Source organism: Rhodamnia argentea, chromosome 10, assembly GCF_020921035.1.
Source record: "Rhodamnia argentea isolate NSW1041297 chromosome 10, ASM2092103v1, whole genome shotgun sequence".
Classification (NCBI taxonomy): Eukaryota; Viridiplantae; Streptophyta; class Magnoliopsida; order Myrtales; family Myrtaceae; genus Rhodamnia; species Rhodamnia argentea.
The window spans coordinates 14674881-14691629 of NC_063159.1; the positions used below are offsets into that span (position 1 = coordinate 14674881).

Here is a 16749-nt window from a genome sequence, read left to right on the forward strand (position 1 = left end):
TTCCGTCAACCTCTCCCGTCAAAACAGTAGTAGATAAAAATACAGAGAGAAAGAGAGAGAGAGGGTACCCAATTGAATCGGCTCCCTCGAGAAGCATTATCTCGGAAGCTTGGTTTGCAAACTTTTGAACGCCACTTCTTGCTGTGGGCCTTGTCCCCTCCGACTCCACGCTTCGTGGCTTGAACTGCCTTCCCATATAAATATGACTGATAATGTAAGAAGCTGACATGATTCTTTCGGCCCCAAATTGATTGGTTGGAGTACAATTTACGCGAGAACGACTGACTTTTAGCGTTAGGGTTATCGGGAGGACCCCACCCCATTTCGCTTTGTTTAATACTAAACATCGTCGTCTCCTCGTCCTCCATGGAATCCTCCAGTGGCCATCATCCAATGTTTGCTGTGATAACTGGCATGAACATATTCGCCCGCGGGTGCTTGTTTTCCCGGTCAAATTCACGGTGGCTCCCAATTCTTTCTTTTTTCTTGGGTTTTTTTTTAGGTCGAATTTTCTTGGGTTAATACTATGGAAGTTTGGTACGTTGTGATAAATTTATCTCAAATTAATTTTTTGATCACAAAAAAATCTATACTAATGCATTTACGATAAATTTACTCCAAATAACTTTTTTGACCACCAACACTCCCAATTCAAATATCGGTGAGAAATTTACTCTCCATTAATTTTCGTTAAATTGAATTTATACCACCAAGAACCCTAAATTGATGCACCTATGACAAATAGAGAGTAAAAAACTTAAACCTGTCATATGCCACATGTTACTAACTCAACAATTTAACGGTGAAATTTAACGAAAACTAATAAATAGTAAATTTGATACGGATGTACCGATTTGTGATTTTGATGGTCAAAAAATTACTTTAGGATAAATTTGTCACAATTATATCGATTGAGATTGTTTGTAGTATTAATCATTTTCTCTTTTTCTCTTTCCACTTTTTTCATAATTTTTAACAAGAAATTTTCATGTACACGAGGGTTCATATATTTCGCAAAAAATTGATTATTTGAAAAATATAATTTTTAAATGATCATTAGTATGACTTGCAAAAATGAATGGACAACAAATAGTTTCACCTCTATCAAAATATGTAAACACAAATTATTATCAATAATGAAAAAATTATTTTATTAAGTAATTATATCAAGCAATACAAATTATCATTTTAGGAAAATAATTTTCAAATTTTTCGTTTTTTGTGAAACAAATGTTTATCTCATGTAACATTTTTCGTTTATTAAAGCAATCAACTTGAAATTGCTCTCTCATCCAACATTTTCCGTTTATCAAAGCAGTCCGTAAGTGACGACTCAAAATCAATTTCTCAAATAACATGTTCCACTTTCAAAAGCCGATCCGACTATTCTTTTTCTTTCAAATTCATTTAATGGTTCACGCAAACTACGGGACTGGTCTTATTTATCCTATGGGGACCATAGAATGTTCAATTAGGAAATATCTACCGAATCTACATCGCTAGATCATCGAGGGTTCAAAGAAACATTAATGCTTGCTCTCATTCTTGGCCTAAAAAACATATAGAATTCGTTTGGTTTCGGGATCAGTCCTGATAGACTTGCATAGAGGCTAAAAATATTTTGCATATCGCTATCTATATTTCGTGAGTCACTACGTCTAAAGTTTAAAATGTCTCATAGCCTATCATATCGATTTGGTAGAAATATATCAATATAAATGCATATATGCCTCTTCCATGAAATATTCGATCTTATTACTATAAAAATAACCTTCTCATACAAAAAAAAAATGAAAATATACACATTTTATTAGATTTTCAAACCTCTTTGCAAAAAAAAAAATAAATAAAATGAAAATAGAAACAATGGATAAGAAAGTGTATCATTCTAAAAGTTAGCTTGTTATATAATTGAGATAAAAGTGAGGATTATCCTACCCCTCCCTGAAATTTTTTATCCGGATTATATCCTCTACATCCGACATTATACTATCCGAGGATATAGCCCGGGATAGGATAAAACATATCATATCCGAAGTTTTATAGGACGATCAAACGCAGCTAAATTCTTTCATCGGTCTAGGACTTTTTTTGTTTCACTCTCTTATTTTGAGGTCATACGCTGAGAAAATGCCTCGGCCTGTGAGGTTGACTTTCCGCTTCCATGGCTTTCAAGAAGCTCCAAAGATCACACTTTTAATGAAGACATTTAGCTTACGTTTGATAATTGAGATAAAAGTCGGAGATATGTATGAAATTTATCATTGATTAGATGAAATCGAATAATAAGAGGATATAGCCTGATAAAAATATCACATTGGAAATTGAGATACAGTTTGGTAGGATTTGATATATACATGGCATAAAAACTGCTTTTCTTGGATAACAAACTTCTTAAATTTCTTTCCATTCTATGTATGTATGTATGTATTATTATACATTTTCGGTATATCAGTATTGTTTATTATTTCATAAAAATTTATCAAGAAGTGCTGGAAGGGAATAAAAGTGAAACAAAAGAGAGGTAAATCTATTGAAAAATAAGTAAACAAAAATGAAATAGAAAAGCTCTGATTTTAAATGAACAAATTCAAAAACAAATCTTTCTAATTCACATCGTTTCCTCCTTCCCCATATCTTCGGTTCATGTTCAAGCTTTAAGACTTCTCCAAAATTTCTTTCTTTCATGTCAAAATTCCACGAAAACGACAGGAGAATCGAATCTTTTTTTCCTCCTTAACTTTTTAGTTCACGTCATAAGATAAGTCCATGAAAGCAGCAAATATAGTCGATTCATATTTTTCTCAGCTGTGTTTCATGTTGAAATATCACAAAAGTAATGAGAGAGTCAAAACACTATACTTTTCCGAATCGCAAAGATGAATAATTGTGTTTTCTCTCTTTTATTGGATTTGGCTTGTTGTAGTTCGTTTACATTTCTTGTCATTGTCAAACATGTGGCTTTGAATGTTGCAATGAGCTTCCTGTTTGAGATGTAGATTGTACAATAATTCAAATATGGCATTTGAGCTAGATTCCGTCTTTGCGTATTTGACATGTGCAGCTATCCGTAGGTCAAATTCCATGTGTCGCTCCTGCTTTAGCTTACACGTGAGAAAATGTGTTAAAAGCATCACGAATTACTTGCTTACGGAATCTACATGCTCTTTATATATAAGCGATCTTTCTCTCCTATTAATTTAAGTTTTTGAATTGAACTTTTGTCCTCAATTCTCTGCCCGTTGTATTACTCCGTCTCAACTCTTAAGGAAATGAAGCCAACAATTGAAACCCCGTAGGCGACTTTTTCTTCAAATGAGCGTTACCAAGGAAGCCTCTCGGTCCCAGCTCCACACCATCCCACCAACCAGATAACTTTCACTTTAGGCAAGCACTAGCTGGCTCTCATGAGATTGAACATCGGAGCAAATACGCATTCTAAAAGAGCAGTTAGACAATTTCTTGGCACTCCACCGACAAAATTGCGGCCTCCACCGTCCTCTTCTGCTACTTACCCTCAATTATGCCCTAACATTTCCTAGCCTTCATACTTGATTCCGACTTGAAAAGCCATGAGGACTCGTGCGTTATTCATAAATCATTGGATCCTCAGCGCATTCAGCATCTGTCCTAAAGCAAAAGGGAGGAAAAGACGCTGGAGATGTTGAATTCTAGAACGACAGGGCACAGCTTCCTTTTGATGAGAGCCTGCCTAATAGACATGATCATCGGCTTGGTCAGAATATAAGGCCTGAATGGGCAGGCATTGAGGATTTTTAAGTACCTCATTCACAGTGAAACCGTTCTCCCATGGAAGCAGTTTCATCATAGATCTTCTGTCATCTGATTTACGATGAATGCTGCCCTAAGGAAGCTTCAGTGTGAATAGTAGGAACAAAGGAATAGGTCAAGACTTTCTGATTCGGTGGACATTTATTTGTACCTCATCCTCACGTAGGAAGCAAGAGAACGGCCCAAATTACGTGACAAAAATAAGAAAACGGAAAATCGAGCGTCAAATCCAGCATTCAGATAATCTGCGCACCTTCAATTTACATGCACTAGGAACACGGTCTTGAATACATAATACAGATATCTAGTTTAGTCGTGAAGAAAACAACCTGCAGTAAAAGGAATTTTCTCGGCTTACTTATGGGAAGATTTTGAATTTACACCCGAACATCAATTTGAATGGTGTCCTTCGTCAGACAATGCACATGTGGATAAAAGGATTCTTTATGATCGGTAATTCATAAATACGGTGCTTTCAGTCCTGTACATTTCATGCCAAAAAGAGCGAAAACCATTTACATCTCTAATCTTAGTTGTAGGACTCCTTTCATTTCACTGGCATACAGTTACCTGTTCTTATAGAGACTCTGCAAACTGTTGCTCCTCCAAGTGAAGCTCTTGTCTCATGATGCATTGCATAAACCAGTCACTGCTGAATGTCCATGCTCCCTTCTTTACAGCCACCAATGCCTCCTCCATATCTTCCTCACATGCTATGAAAATTGTCTTTGATAGATCGTTCAATTTGTCCAGTTGACGAATGATCTGAATTTTCTCCAGGGAAAGAAAGAGATACTAAGCATTAATAATATGGCGTTATATAGATAGAAAATACAAGCATGTTCAAATTTTCTAACATCATTATATCTTGCTGGAATAGAGATATCAAAACAGAAACCAACTGACGATTTACGAACATAGGAAATATAAAATGGATTCTATCTCCTCATCTACTAAGGATGTTTTTTACTTTTTTAGACGTGACATTAACTTTCACTTATCCCTTTAGTAACGGAAACCAGAAAAGCATCGCCATAATTAGACAGAATGCTATAAGCTGGTACTGGATTGACAAGGTTACGCCACTGTCTAATTTCAGCTGCTTTTCTCAACAGATGATTTTGAATAGAATATTTCGGCATACTCCACCACACAACGTTTGTTCGTTTTATTTTCTTTAATATATTGCTAAGCACCATGATGGAAAGGATCGTTCATGTCCATGAATGTTATAGAATTGAAAGAGAGAGAAAGAAAACCACAAAAGACTATGGCTATGTTTGTTTTGCGGAAAATAAATTATTTGGAAAATATATTTCTAAAAATGAGTGCTTGTGTTGCTCACAAAAAGGAATAAACGAAGAATATTTTCATCGCCCACGAAAATATTAAATTTATTCCGATAACGAAAACATTTTTCATTGGCTTGCGCGAAACAAACGGAGCCTATATCTTTACAAGATTGATTTGTTGAAAGATTACACGAGGATTCAATTTATATATTGAACATAGGGAGACCTCAAAAACTTGAGTTGCCTTATTCAATAACCCTTGAACAATTAATTCTTAAACTACCAAATATAGTTCAACAATTTCCTCTTATGCATGAATTATGTAATTCATATGAAACAGCTTCCCCAATAGAGAATGCTAACAAAATAAAAACTTGATGCAATTCTCATTGCCACTTCAGCTGCTAGCACAATCAAGAAAAATTAGAGCTTCAAGAGGTTCATAACACTCACTGTTCCACCAGCAGCAATTGCAATGGCTGTCAAAGTCTTAATGGGGGGTTGAACATGAGCTGACATGCATACATTATACCCTTCAAGTAGAGCCCCAGGTCTACCTTTTCCTCTCATAACTGCACCTTTTAACTCAGATCTATACTTCAGAGTATAGTCTTTGTCGTCTAATATATATGGCAGTTCATCTGTAACAAATCAACATAAGAGGAGACAAGGTAAGACAGTTGAGCGAGTGAAATTGAAGAGACTATATCATTTCTTTTTTCACCCACCCACAAATCTGCCTTCATGAAAGCTCTCTTTCAACCAAAGGGGTGAGAGTATCCAAGCTCTGCATAATGATCCAAAGACCATGATATAAATAATCAAACATAAGCAACCTAGAGGTCCACCACATCTAAAAGAAAATTAACCAAAGCATGACAGCAATTAGAATATTATAGTTATCTTTGCTACTGCCAGGCAAATCAATCATTAGAAATGATTGGAAGGCTGAAGATACTGGCAGTAGATTTAAAAAGAGGAAAAGACACAAAGAAAGACCCATTTATACAAACAATAATTGCTATATTGCAAGAACTATAACAATCTTTGACAACTCATTTTGTTTGTCAGGCCAAGAACATATATCCATTCAAATTTAATATACTTCAAGATAGACAGGAAGAGGCATAGAAGACAGGCGTACACAATTTGCAATAGTACCATGATTAACTGCTGAATTATGTGATCGTAGGGTATATTCTTTTTGCAATTTAAACTGGGCGATTAAAATCAATGATTTAACTCCTATGACTTTAAAATCACATGGACCCTTAGGAGTATTTGCCAAGCAAAGTCAGGTATGCTTATCTTGGGATTCAATTTATGTTAGGAATGCTGAAATATCAACATAATGTGTTCTGTCTCATATCATTCACAATCCAGGAACAGACTCACAGCTGAACTGTAAGAGAACTGGAGAATCTTCACTCTGAATGAAACAATGAAAATGCCCCAACAAAAGTTTAACTAAATGAGACATTACTAAAGATCATCAGTTGTGCCAAAACCTGAAGAGGAAAAACTCTTATGTTCAATCTACTTGTCAACAAAATCATGCCAGCTGTATTTGGGATGCCAATTTGGAAACACAAAGCAAACATGTAAACCAGCTGTAGATGTAACATTCCATTACATGCTATAACATGTCGAACCCAGTAATAGAAGAATATACTTCCATGCCCTAAGACTACGTATATACCCTGAGCAGAGAGCAGTGCAGAAATTCAGAGTCCTCCTGACTTTCCCAGTTACCATGTGTGTGCTTGTGCTTCCATCTGAAGCTACAACGCCCCCAAGTCCTTCAATTACCTAAAGAACAGGAACAAATAGGTCATAAATAGAAATGTTGTGAAAGCACAAAAGTCCAAGGAATTTGTATACATCAACATGTGCATGGCAATTAAGTTATGAGAGAAATAAAGAGAAAACAAGAAAGGAAATTGAAGGAAAAGAAGATAAACATAAATGCATTTCCTCTTCTTGTTTGGATGTTGTGAAGGCTATAAATGTGGAGGGAATTGAAGTTAGTTACTAAACTAAAGTGTCCTTCATCTGATCTACTTTTTTAGCAAAAGTAATGGGTTGTATTGGAGCAACTGTAGTGGAACTCCCTAGGCAAAGTCCTTCCAATTTTGGGAAAAAATTCAGACAAATTGTTTCCCTGTTATTCTTTCCTATTCCAAACAATTTCCCTCCTCTTTTCTCCGTTATTATTTGCCTTCACTTTCATTCATCTCAAACATAGCTAGAGGCATAACTTTAAACTCGTTTTCTGTGTTCCCTGTTTGTCATTATAGATTCAGTTACATGCCTTTTAGAATCACACTTAAACAGCAGGAAGCGATTTTGAAGCATTTTATATGCACAACTATGCACAGTCTGAAATGAAACAGACAAATAACTACCACACTGTACATATGTGTCAGGTGAAAGTCAAAGGGCCAAGTGCATATACCTTTGTGAGATGGGCTTTCTTAGTATCATCAGCAATGTCCATCAGCATGATTCTGAAGCATGTTTCTCCAGAATGAACTTCATTTTGGAGCAGCGCTGCTGAAGCTGTGTCTAATGTGGTGATTTTAGCATTATTTTCGTTGTGATTGCTAGGAATAGCTTCCCCTAAGAAGTTATTTCTTGATAATCCAGACAAGCATCCTTTAAAGCGAAAATCACTTCGTTCACTTTCTAAAACTGGATATCCATCACAATGTAACAGACAATCAGCTTGTTGGCTTCCCTTCACTTTTTTGGACTTCAGTGAGGATAACGTAGCTTCCCAGACTATCCTCTTTTTGCCCTGTCCAGAGCAATGACAGTGATCTACATCACCATGAGCTCTGCAGTCAGAAAGTTCAGCACAGTGTTCTTTGTTCTGGTAGTCCACTTTGTTGGAAGGAACCAAGTCCCTACCACTGCCAAGATTTTGAGAACATCCTGAAAGAAAGAAGTACAACTATTGTACTACGATATAACTTCCTATCATAACAAAGTGGAGGCGTATGAGGAGAAAGCTTCCATATAAGTGTGGATTCAGATACTGCTTCACTCCTTGTTTTGGTCATTACCACAGAAGCAGTGAGGCTGCGGATACTAAATAGCTTATGTGTACTGTAAAATCCTGAAAGGACTCCCTTCTAAATCATTCTCTTGGCAGAATTTGTACGTCATGTGATGCAGGAGAGTTATGTCAGTTCTTACACATTTGTAAAACCCAATTTATTCTATTTGCTTTGCTAGAACAGGCACAGATGCAATGTAGGTGTATTTTGGCAAATAGTCAAACAGAAAGAATATTCCGTCTCTTACCCTCCACCTTCATAGTTTCTCCTGTGATCCCATCTGCCAGTAATCCTTCAGGTTGACAATTCTCTGTCCCAGTAGTCATTGCGAGAGTAGTACAATTTTCTCCTGAGGGATGAAGCCCCTGTATTTTAACGCAAGCAAAAGTGGAGAACATCTTGCTTTGCCTCATAGACAATTTCAGGGAATCTGAAGGATCAACTGAAATGTCCTTGCTAAGATGAGAAACCATGAGGGTTGAACCACCTGGAAAACATAATGCTTTTCGAATGTCAGCCCTGATTGGAAGCCTCCGAGCTCTACCCTTGCTGTCAACCTCCGCAACTGATACAAAACCCTGCAGCATTGATCAACTATAAGAAAGAAATCTAACGGTGAGAACTAAATAATTCCTCTCTAACATCTTTGAAGAGGAGGCACATTTAAAAGTAAAATGGAAAATATAGACAATTATAGGAGATTTCTTTGATGTAGTGACAATTTTAGCATATAGGCCCGAAAACAAGATTGGGGAACGGAGGAAAAAAATTAACTAACATGACCATGTAATGCTCTTCTGTACTGTTAGGAAGCAGTCTCGAAATTACCATCTTAAACCAAAACTCTTCAGATTCCTTGTCTCCCCAGCAAAATATTGTGCAGATTCCAACACTCTGAAGTCTATTTCTCAGTTCCATGAACAAGAGGCGGCCTATACCCTGGCAAAATGGGCAAAGATAAGTAATAATTAAATGCAGACCTTTAAGAGCAGCTCTATTAAGTAGAATTTAGCTCGAAATGGCAGATGCTGTTTATATAATATATCCTGAATAGATATATGCAGTTGTCCAAATTTTAGAATGTGAGGTCTGTAGAAATTACGAGCATGTTGCAGTAGCATAAACAATAAGAGATAGCATCACAAGGAGGAATTACAATGTCATAATTATTGAGCGAAAATGAATGAGATTTTATAAAGGACAAAATGCTAAGATCCGGATATGCACTTGAAATTACTTCCAATACATAGTCATGACTATCAACGAAGAATTCTATATTTCTAGCACTCTTTTCATGTGTCCCTTTGACTAGCTCTCATAATTTGGAAATACTCTCAAGTTTTCAGCACAGTCCTTAAAATAAAGTAATTGTGTTTGACGTCAATAGAAGTACTGCATTTAGTGAAAGAGCAGGGGACAGGACCCAGAGTGACAGCATCTCTCATGTCAAGTTACATTTTTTAAAGGGAGGCAATAGGACAAAAATGAGTTAAAAATTAACCTTTTGCTGGTAAGTTGCACTAACAGCAGCAAGAGGGATCTCAGCATAATGTGTGTCGACAGGCAATATTTGATAAGTAATTGCAGCCAAAACCTGCATGAATGAGATGAGAGTATTTTTTTATTAATACAGCTAAGTAACTTAGGTGAATCTGGGCATCTAATACTTCACGAAACTGTTCAATACCTTCGCACAAGCAAGAAGTATAATAAAACATTATCGATGCAAAACTTCATTGCGTCTCAAAGATTGTATGATCATCATCAGAACAAAATCAGTCAACAAAGACTGAGAGGCATCTGCCAACCTGAAGAATATTGAGGTTGTACAGTGCCTAGAGTCTATGGCGAGGTTATGGTGTCCATATACCTTTCCCTACCTATATACACATAATAGAAGGGGAAGGGTGTAATGATGATTAATGACCTTGTATACTTCAGAAAGTCATAATATTCTAATAATGCTTTGCAAAATATGCATGCAATGCACTCGTGGAATACCATACCTAATCATAATGATTTGGTAGAATAAATGAGTACATGTCACAGTTGCAGAGTCTATCATGAGGTACGATAGACGGGCATTTAAGGTAGAACAATTGCATCAATTCAAAGAGCTGTGATCTCAAGCTGTAATTTAGGGAACAAAGCGTCACTACTGGTTGCACTGCATGTGATAAATGGCTGGAGCATTCTGTGGATCATAGACTTTGAGTGTGAATTTCAAGCACTTTCCAGCAGAGAGATTGCATTTTGCGATATAAGGCTGCCAAAAACATGAATATCAATGGGAACCTAAACAAATTTCCTCCGTAGCAGTCTGGTTTCTGGTGAGCAGCGAGTGGTGGGGAAGAATAATAGCATAAGGTTGATAATTGAAATGACTAGTACTCAGATAATTGCCCATTAACCAAATGATTCACAGTTGCTTGGCCAAAGAGATCAGGATAGGCCTTTATATGCATATTACTATTGTCCATGACCCACAAATTCGGTGCCAAGTGGCAACTCCACGTGGAAACCAAATCAACCACTATGACAAGTGCTGCAACTCCAGGTAGATTCTTAGCAGGACGCCATGGCATCGCACAGAATAGAAAAATAATCTTTTTAATGATAGGGTAAATATTATGACTACCTCCTCAAGACCTTCTGAAGATTTTGATTTCAAAAGGAGTGAGCGGTATTTCCTGCAATATGTACCAAGATACAGTCAAAACTGTGGTAGTGGTTATTTGAAAAACCAGAAATAAAAGGATTATTAGTTCAAAACAAAGTGCAGTGTCTAAAAATCTAGTGTGAATAAAGGATGGATCATTGCCAAATCTGCTACGGTCAGAATGAGATCAAGAAACAGAAAATGAAAAGCACCATACCCGTTGGATATGCATCGTTCAAGGAACATCGACTCCTTCCCTGTGTTAGCAGCATAATTCATTGCAGGTAGCTCTTTCGAATACAATTTTAGCACTTCCTGCATACATATATGCTCTTAATTAGGTCCAGTGAAATGATCGAAAAGGACTGATCAATATAGTGCTGCTGAAAACTGATTTAAAAAATATGATCAGATATTATAAACAAGAAAATGAAAGAAATAGCACTCGAATAATAAGTACGGTATAATGTCAGAGGCCAGAGACAGAGAAGAGACCTGAATCAGTGATCTGCCACGGGAATCAGCATCTTTTGGATTAATTAAGACAAAATAGTATTCATCGCCCGAGAATACGAGCTCCTCGCCTGATTGAACACGTGTACAGAAGACTAAGCAAAAATTTCAGATGAACCGGTGCTATGAAAAAGGGGAAGGTGCTAGTTCACCTTTATATTCTGCGAGCCTACTTTCGTCGTTGCTACTCCTACTCACGTCTCCTTTCACTACCAAAATCCATTCAGATCGGGAAGGCAATTAATTAAGTTAATTAAGTGTGCGTTTAGACACAAACACGATCGCACCAGAGGATAAGAAAACGACCGAGCACATGCGTACAGAGACGCAACACACATGCGGACCTCCTACAGTTCATCAGTACCTGCGATGTTGATCTGCGCCTTTCTGGAGACGGAGATGCGGAGGCATTTCGAGTCAGATTCCAGAGTGAATTTCTTGGACTCGATCGTCACTTCGCAATCGCCTGCGACGACGGAAAAAACTCAGTTCGATCAACACCGGGGAATCATCGGCCGAGAAGTAAAAGACAAAGGAGCGAGGTTGAAGAAATCGGAGTTTCAGACGATTCACCAATGGCGATTGGAGAGGAAGGAGACGAAGTTTCAGTCAGCGTCGTCGCCATGGGAGATGCGAATGGAGCTTCTGGAGTTTCCAGCGTTGGTATCGCTTGAACTTGGCAAGTGTATCGAGCAAGTAAACTTAATCAGGCGGGAAAATGATAATTTCGGACGCGCCCGCGCGATCTTCAGTCCTATTTACATGGGATAATGGCGTGGGACGTCCTGGACTTTTCCATTTTTTGCTATGTCATCCCTGGACTTTTCTTCTTTTTGCAATCAAATCCCCGACCTAAAAGTTTGTTTGTTTACCTTCGTCCGTCCACCAACGAAGTCACGCTCCGCATCAGCGGCACCCTCTAACACAGGCCCGACGAAAATGGCGACGGTGCTCCCTTCATCGCCTCTCTCTTCAACTATGATCACGCTCAAAGCTCTCAACGGCACCGTTGTTGAAGTATTCCCCACAACAACAAGAAGGGAAGCTCGCCTCTTCGCAAGTAAGTCCAATTCCTTCCATCCCTTACCAGTTTCCACTGATTACGAGTAGAACAACCGTCGTAGATAAAGAAACACTGTTGTTGTACTCAGGTGGCAACAAAAACAAGAACTTTTCACTCGTGACCTCAGCTGGGAAAAACCATTCAGCTGTGGAAACGACCAAGAGATGTGAGGGCAAGGTTGCGCGTAGGAAGAGCGTTAGAAGTCCGGTTTTGAGCGAAGGGAGAGACGAGGATGAGCAACGTGGGCAGATTTGTCCCGGGTGCGGAGTCTTCATGCAGGACAAGGACCCTGACCTTCCTGGGTATTACCAGAAGCGGAAGGTCAGTGAGGGAGAAGCATCGGGAGACGAGGATAAGGATGAGAATGATGATGGTGTCGTGGAGGACCATTTTGAAGAAGAAAATGGGGAGCTTGGGGATGTTGTCGAGGGTCAATTAGGGATAGATGGTGAGGTGGGAGGTGAGTTTGATTGGGAGAGTGATGAATGGGAGGGGGAGTTTTTGGAGGAAGGCGATTCGGAGGATTTGGAATTGGATGGTTTCACGCCTGCTGGAGTTGGGTATGGCAACATCACGGAGGAGATTGTGGAGCGACAACAGCAGAAGAAGAAAGAGAAGCTGTCGAAAGCCGAAAGAAAGAGATTGGCTAGAGAGGCTGGGAAGGAGATGGAGAAGGTGACGGTGTGTGCTCGATGCCATTCATTGAGGAACTACGGGCATGTGAAAAACCAAGCAGCAGAGAACCTGATACCCGATTTTGATTTCGATAGGTTAATCACCACCCGTTTGATGAAGCCTACTGGAAACGCAAATTCTATTGTTGTGGTTATGGTGGTTGATTGTGTCGATTTTGATGGGTCTTTCCCAAAAAGAGCAGCAAAGACCTTGTTCGAGGCACTGGAAGGAACTAAAAATGACCCAAAACTTAAGAACAAGAAGTTGCCCAAGCTTGTTCTCGTGGCTACGAAGGTGGATCTGCTCCCGTCTCAAATTTCGCCCGCGAGATTAGACAGTTGGGTCCGGCACCGTGCTAAGGCAGGAGGAGCACCTAAGCTAAGTGGAGTTTATATGGTTAGTTCTCGTAAGGATTTGGGAGTGAGGAATTTGTTGGCATTCATCAAGCAATTGGCAGGTCCAAGAGGAAATGTGTGGGTAGTTGGGGCACAAAATGCTGGAAAATCTACTCTAATTAATATTATGGCGAGGAAGGAAGGAGCGAAAATCACGAAACTGACAGAAGCTCCCATTCCTGGGACAACACTGGGTATTTTGAGGATTGGAGGGATTCTGTCAGCCAAGGCAAAGATGTACGACACACCAGGGCTTCTTCACCCGTACTTGATGTCTATGAGACTGAACAGTGATGAGCAGAAAATGGTCGAAATAAGAAAAGAACTACAACCTCGGACTTACAGAGTGAAGGCAGGCTTCTTACCAACAAATTCTTTTCAATAATTTTTCATCAATAGTAATACAATATCATGATAAACGGCATGATACATTTCCCTCTATCACCGACTTACGGGCCAAAGAATTGAACTTGACGTGCTTAAGATTTTCTGCTCTAGCATTACCTTTTGAGGGTATGAATTAAGGGTGAGCATGGTTCCGGGGTAGAACCGAGAACACGGGTTCTACCCTGGAACCGGAACCCGTAGGATCCGCTCGGTTCCCGGGTTCCAAGGTATGCGGGGTAGGTTACGGGTTCCAAAAATTGAGGAACCTGTTCCAACGGGTAGGTTCCAGGTTCCACTACCTGGAACCTGGAACCTGGAACCTTGACCCTGGATTCCGAAATAAATTTTTATATTTTTCTTGGTATATATTTTTGCACAATCATACAACGTTATATGGCATTCGATGATGAGTGTATAATTTGGAGTCAAACAATTTTTTATGTTTCAAGTTCCAAAAAATGATAAATGTGTTGCAATTAATTGGTTTCGGGTTCTAAATGTAATCAGTACAGAGCCTAAAATCACTCACATCTACTTTCTCTTATATGTTGTAGTGTTCACTCTCATTTTGCTTAACTAAAAATGAAAAAAATAAAAGAAAATAAAAGAAATCGATAGGTTCTCGAGTACCCTAGAACATGTGACGGGGTAGGTTTCGAGTTCCAAGGTGTGACGGGTAGGTTTCGGGTTCCAAAAAATGAGGAACCTGTTTGGATGGGTAGGTTCCGGGTTTCGGGTAGAACCCGTAAGGAACCTGGAACCGCTCACCCCTAGTATGAATTGTCTTTTTAAAGCTAACGTTGTGATTAAAGGATCTCAAAAAACAGGCTTGTTGAGGTCGGTGCTCTGTATAGACTTATAATAATGTGGGACCTTCACACTCCACGGATGATTTGCTTTTCTAAGCTTTGTGTGGGTACATTCCTGCAATGGATGCTTGATTCAGCTGTGCCAAAGGATCTGACTCTTCCTTGTGCTTTTGTAGGCTGGGCAGGCTGTGCATGTTGGTGGCTTAACGAGATTAGACCTTAATCAAGCTTCTGTAGAGACGGTTTATGTCACGATCTGGGCATCTCCAAGCGTCTCTCTACATTTAGGGAAAATTGAAAATGCTGAAGAGATTTGGAGAAACCATGTTGGCATAAGGTTGCAGGTAAGTGCTTGCACAATTTTCTGTAGGCTTTACTACAAGTGACTTGGGGGTTCCTAGTTTATTAATCAAAACAATGGAGTTCCTAGTTTGGCTTACACATGTTCTTGTTCTGCTTTGATACTCTATATCTGTATTTACGTTCTTGTTTCTCTAATGAGTCATATGAGCGTATTGTAGCTGAAAATGCCTGAGCTTGTCCTCAGCTATTCAGTTTCTCTCCACATTGTTCTGTGCCTTTGGAGCTGAAACAACATTTCAAATTTGGGATGTTATTATATCTGCAGGAGTTTGTTTTAGCTTACTGAGTCAGTGTTCCATCACGTTTCCTTTTCTTATGGGAAGGTGCACTTAAAAGCTTGGACCAATTTAGAACTGAAATGTTGATGAATTTTGTGATGGGTGTCCACGTGGTCACTGAAAAAATAAATTTCTCTGAACTAAATTCAGTGTTTCTTGTGACGATGATTCTGAGTACTCTTCTTTTTTTCTCAGCCTCCAGTTGGAAAAGAAAGGGCCTCTGAATTGGGCAAATGGGAGGAAAGGGAAATCAAATTTTCCGGGACCAGTTGGGATGTGAATAGTTTGGACATCGCAATAGCTGGACTCGGTTGGTTTTCTATAGGTCTCAAGGGCGAAGCAACCCTGTCATTGTGGACATACAACGGCATCGAAGTCACTTTGCGAGAACCTTTGGTTCTAGATCGGGCTCGTTTCCTTGAGAGACCCGGGTTCTGGCTGCCGAAAGCTATATCTGATGCCATTGGCAACCAAAACAAACTTGAATCCAAGAGAAAGAAGGAACTCCAAGAGGAGACTGATGATTTGCTTTCTCGGGTCTCTGTTTGAAGCATCAACTCCCTTTTGGCGACGTCATTGAGCATTAACAACTGTGGCATAGGTTATTGGCCATGGGGAAGGATGCAGCCTTTTTGTGCTGAGTGCTTGGTTCATGCGCCTACAGACAGAGCTTCACTTTTTATCAGCTTTATCAAATCACCAATTTGGATTTGGAAAGGGAAGGTGCAAATGTATCAGTGTGAGGACCGTTGCTGCTTCAACGTCGTCAGAATGTCATCAGCTGTTGGATGATAGTGGAATGATACAAGCTAAATGTGACAACTAGTTTTCTATTCAAGGGTTTGATGAAAGTGCTTCTCTTGAAATTATTCACAAGGTGTGCTGCTGCGTAAATCTTCCTTTGATCGGTGGCATGACCTTCTTGAGACAGCATTACTTCAACCAGTCTCCCATTTTTCACTTTAACTATAGTTCTAGTTGTGCCTAATCTGCTTGAGGGCAAAATTATTCCTGTGGAGGTACAATAACGGGGGAAAATGACAGGTAGGTGACAGCTTTGGTTTAGGACAATAACATCCGATCTAGTAATTCTCAATGGAAAAATGGGGATACAGTGACAGTTGGGTAACACCGACGACATCGATGTGTGATTTTCCAGAGAATGTTCTTTGTAATTACCGACATCGATGTACCAAGGAAAGTTGTCCAACAGACTGAGTTCAGACAAGGTTCAGAAGTGGAGGGTGGTATGTTCTCCAAACTCCAATCAACAAACACCTTAGTTCACTTCGTACCCAGTCAGGGGCATAATCCCCAGAACATTCTGTTTTCCTTAACATAACAACCTCTACTCATTTGACGTTGAGAAGACGGTAAGGTACTGCAATGCAGCTCAATGAGACGAAGTTGTCAAAATGGCCGTCGAAAATACCATGAAACAGAAAACAGATGCTCAGAATGCGG

At 39.1% G+C, this 16749-nt stretch overlaps 2 protein-coding genes across 3 annotated transcripts; one reads left to right on the forward strand and one right to left on the reverse strand.

Moving 5' to 3' along the window:
• Window positions 1–4028: 4028 nt before the first annotated feature.
• On the reverse strand, window positions 4029–12089 carry LOC115734104. Of its 2 annotated transcripts, none has more exons than XM_048271770.1 (14): window positions 11889–12014; window positions 11680–11781; window positions 11468–11524; window positions 11298–11386; window positions 11020–11117; window positions 10782–10833; window positions 9645–9737; window positions 8972–9082; window positions 8391–8721; window positions 7540–8018; window positions 6784–6893; window positions 5813–5871; window positions 5538–5725; window positions 4029–4566 (listed from the first exon to the last, which is right to left on the reverse strand). In XM_048271770.1, exons 1-14 carry the CDS (start codon window positions 11938–11940, stop codon window positions 4369–4371), a joined length of 2019 nt encoding a protein of 672 aa, XP_048127727.1. In that variant the 5' UTR covers window positions 11941–12014; the 3' UTR covers window positions 4029–4368. The 2 variants fall into 2 exon arrangements, with proteins under 2 accessions (XP_048127727.1, XP_030520551.1); XM_030664691.2 differs by having other exon boundaries at window positions 4031–4557; window positions 11889–12089.
• Window positions 12090–12204: 115 nt separating this feature from the next.
• Window positions 12205–16154, forward strand: LOC115734095 (GTP-binding protein BRASSINAZOLE INSENSITIVE PALE GREEN 2, chloroplastic). Its single transcript, XM_030664684.2, has 4 exons — window positions 12205–12375; window positions 12467–13800; window positions 14821–14988; window positions 15481–16154. The coding sequence occupies exons 1-4, from the start codon at window positions 12255–12257 to the stop codon at window positions 15832–15834; spliced, it is 1977 nt and encodes a 658-aa protein (XP_030520544.1). The 5' UTR covers window positions 12205–12254; the 3' UTR covers window positions 15835–16154.
• The last annotated feature ends 595 nt before the right edge of the window (window positions 16155–16749 follow it).